The 17,286-nt window shown below is 38.5% G+C and overlaps 1 protein-coding gene across 1 annotated transcript; it reads left to right on the top strand.

Annotated features, from left to right (window-relative positions):
• The first annotated feature begins 5,434 nt into the window (after positions 1–5,434).
• On the top strand, positions 5,435–13,895 carry tspan31 (tetraspanin 31). Its single transcript, XM_034131833.1, has 6 exons — positions 5,435–5,611; positions 8,342–8,509; positions 8,608–8,688; positions 8,793–8,933; positions 9,264–9,374; positions 11,828–13,895. The coding sequence occupies exons 1-6, from the start codon at positions 5,549–5,551 to the stop codon at positions 11,900–11,902; spliced, it is 639 nt and encodes a 212-aa protein (XP_033987724.1). The 5' UTR covers positions 5,435–5,548; the 3' UTR covers positions 11,903–13,895.
• Positions 13,896–17,286: the final 3,391 nt, after the last annotated feature.

Raw genomic sequence — 17,286 nt, 5'->3', positions numbered from 1 at the left:
GGTACATGTGAGTGAAAGAGATCTCCTGTGAGTGTATTGATCTGTCGTCTATTGCCTGCTACGGCATGTGTTCATTAGCAGAAGTAGGTAAGCTCTGGGCTCGCAGCATGAAGCAGAGCATATTGGACATCAATACTTGGACCACAGAATGCAAAACCATATTAAACAGATATATTGCTATTTCTGTGTGATTAAAAAGGACATCCATGTAATCCTAGCTTATAGGATAAATGTCGATTTAAAGTAGGTGAACACATCTGTGTGTCCTTTTGATTTAGATGCAGTAACTCATTGACAATCTCATTGTGCATATGCACTTTGTAAAAAAAACAAATATGTTTCCATCATGCAATAATCTTCCAATATTATTTTCTCAATTAATCATTTTGTCCATATCATATCAGGAAATGTTCAGAAAAATGTCCCTAACAATTTACAAGAGGCCAAATTGATGTCATTGAATATCACATGTAGTCCAACTAACATTTAGAAATCAACGTTTCTATAATACAGGACAAGAAAAAGCAACAAATTCTCACATTTTAAGAAGCTGAAACCATAATATATTTGGCCTTTTTACTCGAAAATGTACTTAAACAATGACTACATTATCGAAATAGTTCCAATAAACACATTTATATTCGACTCATTCTCAACAAAGAGTTAGGAATTTATGAAGTAAGAAAAACTGCTGCAATTATACTGCATGCAACAACAGAATCACTGCAGCAAACATGATTACACACATCCATCTCTCATTACTGCCGGGTGTAATTTCATGTTAATCACTATCTGATACAAAAACAAATCCTTGATGTGAAATCAGAGGATGCATTTCCCCACAGTGCGCCAGCCTCCCTCCGTAATACACGATCTGACTGTCCACCTGCTCGGCCCGCCCGCCCTCCCCCCCTCCCTTCACAGTCAGTGAGAGGGCAATAACTACTCCCTCTGAATACAAAAGACCCCTGACAACACACTGCCTTTGGCTCAAGGGGAAAACACACGACCTGAGAGAGGACAGCACCCTCCACCACTGAAATAGAGTCACGATTAAAAACCTCAGACAGGTATACATCCTAACAGGCGGCGTGACGTAATACATGTGTAAAAATCCAATTTAAACATGAAGCGTGAGGACTGGGTGAGTTAAAGTGCACGTCGGGCTGCTGCAGTTTGCACTGCTGCACAGTGAATCTAATTATTGTGAAATAGACACCCATACTGTATGAAACGCAGAAAATCAGGTTGTCTTCAGTCAGACACTTTTTAGAAAAGTGAAGAGACTCACATGCATGCATGCATACAGGCTAAGCACACACACACACACACACACATACACACACACACACACGCACACACACACACACACACACACACACACACACACACCTATGAGCGTGTGCTGTCAGATGGACGCTGGCCAAGGGCAGTGGTCATGCTGGGTGGTTTTTCATTTCTCCTTCACTGGGAGCTGTCCTTTCTATCTTTCCCCCCTCGCTCTGCCGCCATGCTGCAGTGAACACCACCAGTCAGATTCACATTCAAATGTCTTCATTTAGCTCCACCTCAACCCTTTTCTCCATCTCCATCTCCATCCCCTTCCTTTACTTTGGCACACAGTCAGTCGACCACATCCCCCACGCTTATTAAGTCCAAAAAACAGAAAAAGAGAGGTGGATCTCTTCTTAGCCCCAGTGAACCCTACATTCACAGATCCAGGCCCCCGTGGAGGATACACTGACTTTGATCCTCTCTCCAGCAGCCTAATTATACAAAAAAAATATTCAGCTGAATATTTTAACACAGAGAGGATGTGCTTTTGGGAGCGTGTAAAGGTCTGCCAGATCCTAAAAAGACCTCAAAGCTATACCAAAATCCACCCGGGGGCTGATTGACCCTCATTTCACACACAAACAGCTAATGAATGGACGGATGAAATCCAAACGTAAACTGGCTATTATATTCCACCCAATCTGACCACAGTGTAAAGCAGTCAGGTACAATCCCAAGGTATGTGTGCTTTACTTTATTTCTACAGCTTTAAACATCAACTATACATTACAAAAGGGAAATACTTTATCTATCATTGATTTTCCTTTACAGACAAACATGATTTGGTGAATATGATGCATACGTGTCGCGATATACGGGTATTGACGTAACTGTGATATAATTATGTTAATATAATAATGCTATGTTAAAATCCATTAGATATGAAAGTTATTGTTATAGACTCACTCCACGATCATAATTTTGAATGTAATTCATTTGCCAAAAAAGGTTAAAAACGCACAATAACGTTAGATGGATTTGACAGGAAGCATAACGTTTTCATTACGACATCACTATAATGACTTTATAATATATTATTTTTAATGAAAATATAAAGTTGTGACAGCACTATTGATGCATTATGATAGGTTAAAGGCCCCACAAAACTGCACTGGTGTTTCCAGTTATGTGTATGATTTGCTACGCTCAGGTTTGGTTTCACTGTGATTCATCCGGTGGATGAAGTATGAGATCTTTTGTAAAGGTAGTCTCAGTATAGAAATATTCCACCACAAGTACAAAATATTGCATTTACAATTCTGCTTAGGTAATGGAAAAACAGTATCAACAGTATCCTTAAACGCAGAGTACAACAATAACTATTTTTTAACATGTAAGTATACATTTTGTTATGTTATTATTTAGATTTCTACGTAAAATCTTAATCTGAAATGTTACTTCAACCCTCAGATAACTGTTATTGAGCAATGACTGCAATATTTCTAAGTAAGTGAAAGTATAACGGTAATGGAAATACTCAAGTAAAGTACAAGTACATTAACATTGTTCAGTACTCGAGTAAATGAGCTTAGTTTTAAAATACTAAAAGTACTTTTCGTTTTATATTTTAAGTACATTTTGCTTGTGATTTTTTTTAAATGCATGACTTTTTTTAACTTATAACAACATGCTCTTACTTTGTGGTTGCAGCTTTTTCTTAATCAAAGGATCCTACTGTGCATCTTTTACAGTAAAATGTTGCATGTGAGCAGAGAGAACTCGACAGTAGCACATTGTGTCACATTAACAAGAAAAGGTGGGAAGTACAGATTAAGGGGAAATGATGTAAAACTGATCAGCTTCTCACACAAGGCCTCTGTTTGTCTGAAAGGAAGTGGCTTTGAGGGCAGTTGCAGAATGGCAGACAGGAAGTAGGCCGCACAGCAGGTTTCATCCTGCTGCCATGGCGATGGCTGCTGAGGGATGTTGCCATTGGTCGCCTCGTGTCCAGAGGCTGACAGATAATAAATAAACGGCCGGACGACAGGAGGTGAATTTTTGTCCCCAGAGTGAAATGAGAATGAAAATGAGCGTCAACTTCCCCGAATGAGACACACTGTCTGACACAGGAAGCACAGAGGCGATATCTATCACCTACCCTATCATGTTACTCCGCACACCAAATATAATGTGGATGACGAGCAAAAATCACTGTGAACTAAAAGATCTTTCCTGTTAATGATGACAAGAAATCTATTAAAGTGAACACCCTGAGAGTTAGATCATGCACCTGTCGATACAAACTTTAGCATACAGGTAATGTGTAGCTTTCTTCCCTAAAAACAACGAACATGAGCTTACCTTGAATGCTGTGCAGGAACACTTTAAGACCTGAGCGCAGCTGTGGATTTTCCACTCTTTCAAACTGCTTGGAGAGTCTGTTGATTGCACTCTGGAGAGACTCATGCCTCTTGATCTCTGCTCTTATTGCAGTGGAGTTGACTGACTTGCTGCTGTTCATCCTGACACATGGATCTCTTTTTTAAACTGAAGCTTAAAGAGCATCGCTTCAGCCCATTTGAACTCCCGGCTGCTCTTGTTCTCACAAGACGAACGCAAACTTTGAAGGACGCAGTAAAAGAAGCTGCTGCGCCTCAGGGTGTCTCTCGTTCTCACAGACCACAAAGTCAGCGAACGACAAAGTGTCTCAGTTTCCTCCTCAGGTTCAAACTGAACTGAATTCACTTCCTTATTTCAAACCATATTTTCACTATACACGGCAGCTCTGAATGCTGCGGCCACACAAGTGAAAAGATGACGCTAGCTGCCGTTTGTCTCACACAACAATAAAGAAACAATAATGTAAAAACACATTCATTCTGAAACTTTGATAACAGTTAACATGTTGAATCTTGGTTATAAGACACATGTAGCTGTGAAATATTCACTGCTGTCAGAGGTTGTGTACTAACTTGATAGTATTACATGTTTGCTTGCCCTTTTTTGTATTATGTTTATCTACTTATTTTAATGTTGCCTTTCAATGCTGTCCCCTTTGCAGTTGTAACATTTCCCCGCTGTTGGACTTCTGATTCTGATAATATATGTACAGTTATCAGCTTAGTGAGTATTTCTATGGAAGCTCCTGTTAAAGGATGTGTTGGCCTAACATTACGCCACACATTAGGTATCAGGATGTGCTGTCATAATTCTGCAGAGCCTTTTAACATGTGAAACAAGATGATTAAGCATGTGAGAATATTCGAATACTTTTCCCTTTTCAAACCACAAGTCTATTTCAACCAAAGTTATACATGTTGCTTGTTTGCAATCATGTTATCTATTCACACACATTTTAGCAATCATATTCATAATCTGATTTTTTTTGTTGACAAAACTAAGTTGGCAGTGAGTCAGATGCGAATGTTTATGCTCTGGTTTGTAATTCAATATGAGCAGCTCGATGCTCCACAGCAACAGGATATTAGAGATTAACTTTCTGAACCGTGCTATTTGCGGAATTGGTTAGAAATCAAATTTATGAGGAAATACATGACTTTTAATATAAAACAGAGCTCAACATTTCCCTGTTTTTTTTTGGGTCATGCTGTAGAACAGATGTCTCCCTGATGTGTTGCCAGGCCTCATTGTGTAATCATTGTGTAACAAGTGTCCTGTCATCGCCACAGAGTTCTTATAAAACTCAACGTGCTCACACACACACACACCCATCTCCAGTCCTTTAAACCCTTTTAAATGTGTTAATGTTATTTTATTGTTTTATTTTTACATGTTTTTAATAACAGCTTAACTTTCCATATTAAAAAATCTCAACACATGATGATTCCAAACGCAGTGTTTGGTTATATGTATGCTAAACACTGAAAATAAATATTCAACTAATTTAAGTTACAGACAATGTAGACTATAGCCTAGTTTTCACAGCTGTATCATAAATAAACATTTGAAGAATTTTAATCCAAAGCACTTCAGAACAGGCTGAAAATATTGGATAGGTAGAATTTAACATATAGTATAAATATTAAGAAATTATTTTCTTTATCATAACAGATTTTTCCAGATTTGTTTTTTACCCTAAAACGATGACGTATGGTTTTTTACCCCCTACGTCAGATGCGGTGTTTACGTCATCAGAGACGCCCTCTCCGCTGACCAAAAACATTTGAGTCCAGACGTTTAGAGCTCCGGAGAGACCTTTTATTTTATTATATTCATCTTTATTTATTAATTAGCCCATAGAGGTTTTTCGAATATGGTCTGTGGCGGCTTCACCTGTTCCAAAAATGCGCTTTGTTCCCTGAATGTGGTGTACATGGTGAGTGTACAAAATGGATCATCATGCTAACTTTTAGCTAGAACCGTTAGCTTAGCCTTACTAGCTTCTGAATAAACGACAACTAGCGAGCAACGTTAGCTACGACAGAAAGATGACTGATTTTACATTTTTATTAAATATGTTATGCTTTTATTTTGCAGCCGATTAAAGGTACGAAGTATTTTCTCTTCGGTGTATATTTTAAAACGTTAGTAATTTCTAGTGTACGGTAGCTATTTAGATAGACATGTAGTTATTTTAGCTAGCCTGTAAGCTATCACCATTATGTGTACGAAGCTACCGTTAGCTGGGAGGCCGGCTGACCCCTTAACACATTAAATGTGAAATTGAGATTCTTGAATGGTTTATCTCCCACATCGCCTCTTTTCATTAGCCACCCGAGCCTGTCACAGCTAGATTGTATCGGTTCAGAGTTTGTTTGTGTGTCAGTCATGTGAGTTGTGATAGTCAACATGTTGATTTCATCACAGCTAACAACTCACCCTGAACTGATGGTTAAACTGAGAGACTGTACTTAATAACAATGGATATTTAGGCTTTGGTTAATGGTGTGTATTATGTTATTTTGTAACTCTGCTCTTCCTTATATTTAAATGAGGTGAAATTAGGTTGATGGCCTTAAAAATGTCAACTTAAAATTAACCAGCTGTCAAAGGCATGGGATGATACGAAAATTAATATATCAGATAATCATCTAAATATGTCACTATAACGTTTTAGAATAGTTTAACCTTAACATTTAGTTAAGAAACAAGTATGTTTTGGTAACATATGGGACCTACAGCTAACAAACAATCTTCAATTTGGTCATTTTAAATAATGAGGTCCCCTGTACATAATGGATCAAGATAACAACATAATTGTGCAAACAGTTTCTTTTGCACCTGATAATTCCTACATTTTGAAACCAGGCTATATGTTTCACCTCTCTGCCATGTCAGTGTGCTTGACAGCTTTTTCAAGGCACTGATGTGAGGATATAAGAAATGATTTCCATAACCAAAACTATGTTGTTTTTGCTGGGCTGTTGCATTGTGGCATATTGACAGCTGTGTATTTTGTTTTAGTCTCTCACTGTGTCACTCACTGTTACGTTACTGAATTGTTCAGTCTGCCATTTGTTAAGTATTGTTGGTCAATGGGTTTCAGTGGGCAACAGAGCATTAATGTTTAACTGACCTGTCTTTTTTATCTGTAATTCCTATTTATATTGAGGTGAATAGATTAGCCCATTAAGATAAGAACTTTAAATATCAGAGGGAAATGTATCTGCTGGAAAGAGTGCCAATGAAACAATTAGATTATTATTAAGGTGCCAAAAAACAAATGTACGAAATTAGTTAAAAAAAAATACAATTGTTTAAATCCTATTTATACAATATAATTAATAGATCTAACTTCTTAAAAGAGAGGATTTTTAGGCATTTATTTGCCTTTATTTTATATAAGTATGTCATTCGTTGGTATTTTGAACCTACAAAAGGAACATATAGTATAACGTACATGTAGTTGAGAATATAACTGTCAGAATAATAATAGATTAATAAGCCCTAATATTGTAGTATAATGGTTAAAGGTTTTGGCAACTCCAATATCTTTATCATCATGAGATGCATTCCTAATATTTTTAGAGATCATAAAACCACTTGGTTTCAAGTTGAGTCAAAAACGTCTTGATAGTGTTAAAATCGTCTTAATTGTGTCTCACGTTCACCTGCTGTCGTAACCCTTTCTAAGCCTGCCAGGTATGCACCTTGGGGGTAAAGGTAGCATTGCGTTGTTTGCTTTTGGTTGTGACACAGTGTTAGCCTCACTGTTGCCTCACTGCTGAAGGGAATTCTTCAGACACCCCCCACCCTGTCACAAAACTTTGGAGCATGTGCACATGCCAGAAATCATGTTGGCAGATGAGTCACTCACTGTCACGAGTGTGATGCTGCTGAGTAGAACCGGAGCAGTGACGGCAGTGAAGGAAGACGTATAAAGGCAAGAAGGACATACAGCCTCTTTATGAGAAAGTTGAACCTTTTGTGATTAGACAACAACCAATCAAAAATGAATTGTAAAGTTATATTTCTTTGTATATTACAGAATATAAGCAAAACATTCTTTTTTATAGTCATCAAGGCAAGTCAAGGCAACTTTATTTATATAGCACCTTTCAACACAAGGCAATTCAAAGTGCTTTACAAACATGAAAGACATTAAGAAAATGGCATTTAAAAACAGTCATTAAAAAGCAAAGATAATAAAATAAACATTAAAAGACAACATACATGAATACAAGTTTACAGTGCAGTTTAAGATATAAATAGTTCAATTAAAAGCAGCGGCAAAAAGAAAAGTCTTCATCAATTAAATAAATAAAAATGTAACAATGATTTCAGTGTTTTTAGATCATTGGAAATTCCCCAGATACCAGCAGTCTCATGAGCCAGAGGCATGTGAAGAGCTATTAGCATTTCAACTTTGAGTCATCTTTTTTCTTTTTCTGTGACTGCGCTGTGCTTCATTTGCATTATTTAGCATGATTTAGTAGGCTTGCACTCGTATTTGAATCCTCATAGAGCTCTTAAAGACCTAAAAACATAAGTAACTTGTATTTAAAAGATGACTGTTGTTTGTGGTAGCGGTGACCGTGACTTCATGATGAGCTCAGTCCCACTAAATGCCCGCTGCTGACTCTGGTTAACTTCCTCTCCTCCTCAGCTGGTGGGGCTGCTGCTGATCGGGGTGGCAGCATGGGGGAAGGGGTTCGGCTTGGTGTCGAGCATCCACATCATAGGAGGGGTCATCGCAGTGGGCGTGTTCCTGCTGCTCATCGCTATCGTTGGACTCATCGGAGCGATACACCACCACCAAGTCCTGCTCTTCTTTGTATCCTTATTCGGGGTCAGATGCAGTTAAATGTCACTGATTTGGAGATGTAGTTGCATTTTCCATGTTTTTGCACTTTCCTTAACTTTGCTCCTCAGTACATGGTGATTCTTTTCATCGTTTTCCTGTTCCAATTTGGAGTTTCCTGTTCCTGCTTGGCAATGAACCGTGGGCAGCAGGTGAGATAACTCTCTTTATGTCTGCATAATTAAATAGTTTTGAGACTACAACCAATTGTTTTGAGACTGCAGGAAACTGGATTTAACTGTTGTCTTATTTGCAGGAGACACTTCTGAATTCCACTTGGGGAATGTTGGAAAACAAGACGAAGACGGACCTGGAGGGCCAACTGAACTGCTGCGGGCTGCTCAACTACACCTCCACCCACTTTCAGTTTGAACAGGACCTGCTGAACTGCCCCGCTGTGAGTCCAACATGTCAACATGTTCACATCATCATCAAGACAAATGGCTTAAACGGTGCAACCGCGGAGTTAGGTTTCTGTGTAATGAAACAAAATGAACATTCCGTATCTCAGACATTATATAAGGGGTTCTTTAAATACAAATGTTACTGCATCAGAGATAACTGCTGCAGTCTCACTGTATAAATCCTGTTACACAATATACCCCAAGGGTAAGTTAAAAGCAGTCAACTTTCTGAAGTTCTCAGAATAGATTTTGGTAGAGAATGCTGCCTCGGCTGATAAAACTAGCTGAAGACTAAAGGCCTCTTTTCTGTGTCTTTGTTCCAGTTATGCAAAAGGAACACTAGCTGTTTCACCTGCGGGGATAAAATGCTGAATCATGCAACCGAGGCTCTGAAGATCCTCGGGGGTGTCGGGCTCTTCTTCAGCTTCACAGAGGTGAGTGTCCGTTCTACAAACCTACATCTGCTCATATAATAAAGATTATCCATCAAGTTCATATTGGTGTTTTCTCAGAGAGCAAATAATCCCGGAATCTGAAGGTTGTCAGTTTAGATTATTATTAAAAATGGCAACATCAATTCATCCATCGTTTCAATCAGTGGACATTTGCTTGCGAGGGCAAAATAAATATGTGCAAATATTTTGGGTTCAGTCTAACTTTGGTGAACTTTAACACCGACATTTTGAACTGTGACCAATAGCATATTTTATATATCTGTGGTGATATAAATGTAATTCATGGTGCTGTGTTGCTGCTGCCCTGTAAACTGCAGGCAGGAGAGCAAACAGTCTGAACGCATTACATTTGTTGTTTTTTTCTTAACTGTTTGACTTAACAACGATTAACAATTCTTGCATGGCACCCCCACATGTTTTGTACATGTAGCCTAAGCTTAATTTGCAGCGGAGCAGAAAACGAGGTTTAAACAGAATAAATAGACAGGCAGAAAAAAAAGCTGCGCATCATTCAAATGATGATTTGGCATTTGAATGTCAGCGTTATGAATGAAGCTTCAAAGCTTCACTACAGCCCTAGTAGCTTATCACCCACTTATACTCCCTCTGAATGGATGTTATATCCTCCATTCAGACGGAATATAAACTGTTTGCGTACAGTTGTGAGACAGTGAAGTAAACTATGAATATCCCTTTGAGTGAAAAAGAGTTAAGTGACTGAATGAAATCATGTATAATGCTGAGAGCAAAAGCCAGAGGGATTATGATAATCATAATAATACCCTTATAGCCTTTTTAAAACCTGCAGTTACAAGATATATTTGACAAAATATACACAAATAAATACAAGCGTCCATAACTACCTACATATTTACTATCATAATGCAAATACTTAGGAATTGTGTGCTGGCTTAAATAAACAAAACTATAGGCAACAGCAGCTACTCCATTCATTTATGGAGGTGTTTAAGTCACTGCATTTTCAACAGTGTCTTGCTAATATATTTTTTTGAAACTGAAACGGGAAGTTTGTGTTTAAAGGTCCCATGACATGGCCATTTCTACTGATCATAATTCCATTGTTGAGGTATACTAAAATAGATTTATATTGTGCAATTTCCCAAACTCACATTGGTTTCTCATACAGCATTTCTGTATAGTATGTGTATTCACTCTCTGTCCTAAACGGCTTGTTGGAGCTCCTGCCCCCCCCCCCTCCCTGTGAGCCCAGTGTGCTCTGATTGGTCGGGACGTTGCGAGGCTCGCTGCTCAGTGAGCTGGCTTACTGGTGTGGTTTCCAGATAAGCGAGACAGCGCGAAACTCATCCTGAGCATACACAAACACTCACAGCCGAAGTGTGGCTTGATATTGAGTAAGAAAAAGGTTTATAAACGCTGTGAGAATGGGTCTGCGGAGAGCATTTCTCCACGATCCCAACTCGTCTATTACCAACCAGGGAGCTCTATGCAAGTCAATGGGACTCCCTGATAGTTGAAAATGTACGCTAAATGTCCCCCCACTGCGTTTGATAGTGACGCCAAGGGATCCTGGTGTGTGAGGAGCTCTGCGGATTGGTCCATTTTGGTTCCCGGAAGAAACAAATGGAAAATGAGAAATCTCCAACGAGGCGTTCTGGGGCAGCATAGACAGGTCTTTTCTGTGTTAGAGTTTTACTCACTACAGGGTGTACTTTGAGGGTTTTTGACTCTGCAGACCGTTTACATGCAGAAAAACCTTCATAACACACAAGGGGACGGGTAATAACCGGAAGAGCATGACATGGGACCTTTAAAATACATTTGTACTTCCTATTATGTATGTGACATTCTCTAAATATAAACATTGAGATGGTGTTGTTGTTCAACATCAAAGAACCTTTTTGCCGTGACCTGCACACGGCACATAAGCCGACACCATGAATCTGTAGCTGTGACGGTACGCCGCCGAATTGCGTTTCTCACACCGGCTATGACCAGTTCACAATCACACCGAGATAATTTTAAGCATGTGCGCTCCTCAAGTGGGCTGTGAGGCTCCGGCGTAAAAGAGATTGAGGTATAAGTTTAATGTTTTTCACTGAAATTGTAGATTTCAATATTGCACTTCATATGTTTCCATTATCATTGTTGTCATTCTCTTTGTTTTATTATATTTTATAATCTATACACACAACATTTTGAGAGGAATCTATCTTTGGTTGCTTTCCTCGGGGTCTTTTCCACGTCGATGTGGAATATGATGATTACATTTCATATCAAACAGGATAAGTTCGTAGAGGCAGTATTGATGTGTTGGCTGTTTCCCAGCTACAGTAGTTTAACATCCAGCTCGACATCACCAAGCTAATTTTGAGATGACGTGCTGACACATTTAGTTCTCTTTTCCTGTGTGAACGTGCCTTTTATTTATTTCCCCTTTCTGTGTTGAACAGATCCTGGGAGTGTGGCTCGCCGTGCGCTACAGGAACCAGAAAGATCCACGAGCTAACCCAAGTGCTTTCCTATAGTCGGCCCCCCCTCTACACAGCGCTGTAGGTTTCATACACACTGGTACACATAGAATCATGCACACCTAGAGACAGAAACACCGGCTTACAAAACAAAACCACCACAATACACAGAATGGACGAGCGCACGCAGCACCTGACGTACACTGAGAAATACGCACACGCACACACACCTCCACCTGAGACTGAGAAACCACAAGGACGACCTGGAACACCTGGATACTTGTGTATGAAAGGATAACTTGTTATGCCAAGGAGTGTGACTTGTTGGCATCATGACCCAGCCTTGATTTGAGTACCAGATTTCCAACTATGTAACAAGGGAATAGACATCTCTGCATGTTTCCTTCGCCTGCACACAGCCTCTCGGTTGATTTTTAATCCCACCCACACCTACCAAATGACCAACAAAATAACCTGTATGCACCTTGAATTGGTCCCTCTTGTCTCTGATGTAGTTCCACCACATAGATATCGGTATTGGTCAGTGCTGTGGGTGATGTGTAGAGCTGTAAACATGTCCAGTGTGTGTTCTCAAACAGGGAAAAGAGGGAAAATACTGGACATGTGGTGTAAATTAGTTTTTGAATTGTATGTAAATGTTCTTTTTTTGCCACATAATGCCAGGATTTAACAGGATTAGGAAGCAAGATTAGATGTTATGTAGTTGATAGTCCTTCGGGTTCAAAGAATATTTATGAACTGTATCTGAGCCAACTAACTGTCACGAGTCGGAGATGTTGAGATGCCAACGGACTGCAGCCTTGATGTTGTACATAAACTTTTAGAAATCATTCTGGATGGATTTGACATGTAGCTTGCCTGCATAGTTGAGGTCTTTAAAAGGCCACAATAATCCACCTTTTCTGTATTTACTATGTTACTTTGTGTCACACCGTGATGTAGCTTAGCATAGATTCTGGTACGTACCTTTACCTCCTGTGTAACTGGAAGAAAACGCGACAAATGTAAAAAAAAAACGTGGTTTTTGCTTTGAAAAACTGGGTTAATTCGGCCAAAACCCAATTTTAGTGTTAATTGTGAACGTGTGCTATTGGTTGCAATTATTTTCCTTTTTTTATATATAAATATTTTTGAATTATTCTTTAATGGAATGGTTCTGTTTTCAGCTCTTCTTTCGTTCATCAGTGTTAAATGCTTTGTATAAAAAAACGTGTTAAAGGTAGGGTAGGTAATTTTGGAGAAACCAGCTCGAGTGCGCTAGAATTTGAAAATACACAGCTGGAAAAAATCTGCCACTTCCTTACAGAGCCCCTCCTCCAACACACACGAACGCGCACATGACCAATGAGGGCACGAGATAAGTTTGTGCACAGATGGAAGGCTGACAGGCAGGTAGGCCATCCAGTTGTTATTATTTATCCGGGCCGGCTAAAATGATTGGTCGTGCTTTTTACAGTACTACGGCTTCCACAGATGATATTTTTATGGATTCTTTGTCAAAGCACTTAAGATATTCATTGCTATCGGGATGTTAAGAGCATTCCATGCAATATAACAAAAAGTGTATCTCGAGCCGGTTTCTCAAACTTACCTACCCCACCTTTAAATGTGTTCAGGATGTTAATTTAATTTAAGTTTAACGATGCACATTAGGCTGAGGTTATATTGTAGTTTTAATGATATCATTTTACTGCCTTGCTCGATGTTTAACATTTCCTGTTGATAAATCACTGCTTATTAACTCTCTCTTTTAAAGGCGTGTTTTCTCTTTTTGAATTGCTTTTAACTTAAGGACTAACACAAACTGTATTTACTTGTCTTACTTGAACCTGTCATTTTGGCCGATATGGATTTGCTGCTGCTGATTTGGAGTCATCGCTGGTGTGAGCAAACTCTTTGACAGATCTTAAGCATTATTATGCCATATATTAAACCTCACTTTGAATTTGTGTGCCCTTGTTATTCAATTGTATCTTGACTTTTTGAGACTTAATTTTCCAAATAATAAAACCTCAAATTGGAAACTGTTTCCCTGAGTTGTTGTTTGAGATGATATCTTTGTGTCTTTTCAAAATGAGTTCATATAATGATGTATTCAATGGGTTTTCTTCTTTTTAAAGTTTCTTTAGTGTCTATTTGAAGCTTACTCTGCTTTATACTTCTACATTTCAGAGAGAAATAGTGTAATCTTTTTCTCCCAATTCATTTATTTGTCAGCTTTCGTCACTAAACAGATTCAGATTAACAGTATGTATAGATACACAATGATTTAAAACATGTTAAAATACATTACAAACAACCTATGTTTATCATGTTTTGTTAATGTTCTCTATACGTGTTTTTGTTTGTGTGTTCTTCCATAATTATATATTTAATTAAACAGAATATATGTTATAAATACGTTCTTTACTTTTCAAAACATGCTGAAATATACATGTATATGTACTTATACTGTATATATATATATATATATATATTTGAATGTAAGCGTCCTTAAGCCCTTGTAAAAGTACATATACATATATACTGTTTGTATATGTATTAAGATGAAAAAAAAACAGATGTGTAATTAGCTAAAGCTTTGTTGTTTATTGATATCAGACAATGATACTACAGATTATTCAATTATTAATTACATGTTTCGTTTTGTTATTGCATTCATCTGTATAGTAATGTATCATGTCTGTATCACCTTTTGTTTCATTTGTATTTTCTTTAGTTTTACACGCTCGAAAAAATAAATAAAACTAAAACTAAAAAAGCGTCCTTAAGCCCTTGTAAAAGTACATATACATATATACTGTATGTATATGTATTTAAAGCTGACAATGATCTCCAAATAAAAATGCACAGAAAACAATAAGGGTTCAAAACATAGTCATTATCCTGAAAAAAGTATTTGAAACCAAATAATCCTAATAGAATAAGGAAATAATTCCAGTAAAATAACTAAAAGGAAACCTCAACCTCAGCACTTCTTCTGTGAGGTTATTTTGTGTGATGATACCAAAGGTCTGACCACACGGTGGCAGCACAGAGTCTCTGCCCGCCTCTTCCTGTGAGGTGCTGCTCTGACACGGTAAATACCTCCAGACAGGCAGAGAATCCAGACACAGTGGGCTCTTTCTCCGCTGATTATTACAGAACCGCTAAGATTGATTGCATCCGAGCTGAAGGTGGATAGCATCAACGTGGCAGCTGTACAATGTATTTACTCAAGCTGTAGTTTTTTGAGTCCCTGTGAGATATATTCCTTCTGAAGGCCAATAATCCCTTCAGCTGGGATGGGTCCAGAAATGTGGGGGGGAGGCAGAGCAGAAGGAGAGCTCAAGTATGCTCTGAGGGGGGAATGGAGACGAAACACAAAGGAGATATCCAGGTGCCTTTCAACCAAGGTTGTCCTAAATGAGGATAAATTGCCTCTCTGCCCTCGTCCTAACGGCCCGTGGCAGACTGTCACCGTCCCGCGGCCCCCGTTTTATGAGAAGGGGCGTGACCTGATCTCTGGCGTTGGTGGCACCCTGCTGGGGAAGCACCTGCAGATTCCCTTTCCTGAGCAAAGGAACAAGTGAAATGTGCCACAAAAAAAAGAGACTGCGACACCACTTTTGTGCAATAACACTTATGTGCAATATGTAGACTACCTAGTTAACATTAATAGTATTACTAGCTGCCTTCTTAGTTTGACAATTGCAATACTCTAAGCTTTAAGTAGCCTAACTCAGTGCAATATATAATTGTACCTCTGTTATCCAGCTTCAACCACGCTGTATTCTACATGTTACACTCAATTTATCTCACAAATACTGCTGTTGCTGCTACTTTTCTACCCGAATGTGTGCGTTTTTATTCTCATTTTAAATATTATGTGCATGCCCTTTATCAAATAGTTCTTTATATTTTGTCTCTATTTTTACTTTTGCTGTCACGATACATTTCCACTCTGAATTTTGATTCTGATAAGGGCGTTGAGTTTTGAGTTTTGCTTGGTGGCTCGGGACCAGCCTTCCTTAGGAAATGTGCACAACACATCGTATCCCCGTATCCTGTCAGCGTGCCGTCCTGAGGGCCCGGTGCCAGTCCCCACCCTGTGATGCATGTCCATATGCCGGGTGTATTAGCTCGGAGAAGCTGTGGAGAATTGCACCAACAGGGATGGCCATCTGTCCTCCTACAGATATAGCATGGGCTCTGCAGTCGCATGATACAAAGGCAGGATCTGAAAACATTTGGTCCATTATATCAAAGCGACACGGTGAATGGGTTTTTATAAGGGCCTTGTCCTATAGGCAGAACTAATTATGTATAGCTTTTCAGCATGGGGCATGATAAGGCCACCTTCAGATAAGTAGGAGCCAATTTATTGTCTCTTATTATAGTCTTGTTCACGGTGGTGGGGGAGGTATTCAGATCTTTTACTTAAGTAAAAATACCAGAAGATACCGTGAAAGTACTCCTTAGCTTGAAAGGGCAGCTGTTGCTTAAGACGTAGTTAAATTACAAGCCATTAATTGTCCGGTCTGAAAATATAGATAGATAGATGGATAGATGGATAGATAGATAGATAGATAGATAGATAGATAGATAGATAGATAGATAGATACATTGATAGATAGATAGATACATTGATAAATTGATAGGTAGATGCATACATATCAACACCAGAAAGATATGTATCCGTAGAGTAATAAATACAGAATATATACAAAAATATATATAAACATAGGATACTATAGGCCTACTATATATGCATCATACCAGAAGATACTGGCCCAAATTGGGAAATTCTTCAGGCTATCAGGCATTGCAAATTAGTGACAAAACATATCAACACTAGAAAGTATATATCAATACCTACCTATCAATAGAATACAGAATGTAAAGAAACAAGTTAGAATACACCTTAATGGGTCCCCTCTGTGCTCATTTGCAGGTTCATATTAGTATTTTGTGCCTCTACTGTGACATGTTTATATGCTTTAATGTTCAAAAAGGTCTTTATTTTTCTCATGTCCTTGGGCCAGATACTCAATCCTCATTGTGTGAGTGTGTGTGAATGAGCATTAGATTAGAGGATGAGCAGTTTGGCACCTGATGAATGTGTGCAAATGTTGGCATGAAGTGTAAAAGTGCTTTGAGTGGTTGTAGGAATAGAAAAGTGCTTTAGAAATCCATGTTCAGTTTTACAATTTACCTGAAGCTACTTGTGTGATCTACATTATTTATACTGATGCATCTGTGCATTAATAGAGATGTACTTAAGAGCTGGTTTAGATTGGTCCAGTCTTTCCGTGTTTACAAGATAGATCTGAGACGATTGATGGGACGAGGAAATATAACTAAATTATGTTTCAAATCTTGCCTTTTCGGTTGTCTTGGATTTTAATGACATAAATTATACGTTGACCTCTTCTAGCCTC

This window comes from Trematomus bernacchii, unplaced genomic scaffold (genome assembly GCF_902827165.1).
Source record: "Trematomus bernacchii unplaced genomic scaffold, fTreBer1.1, whole genome shotgun sequence".
Classification (NCBI taxonomy): domain Eukaryota; kingdom Metazoa; phylum Chordata; class Actinopteri; order Perciformes; family Nototheniidae; genus Trematomus; species Trematomus bernacchii.
Note: the sequence above shows the minus strand (reverse complement) of the source record. Positions and strands in the feature narration are given on the sequence as shown.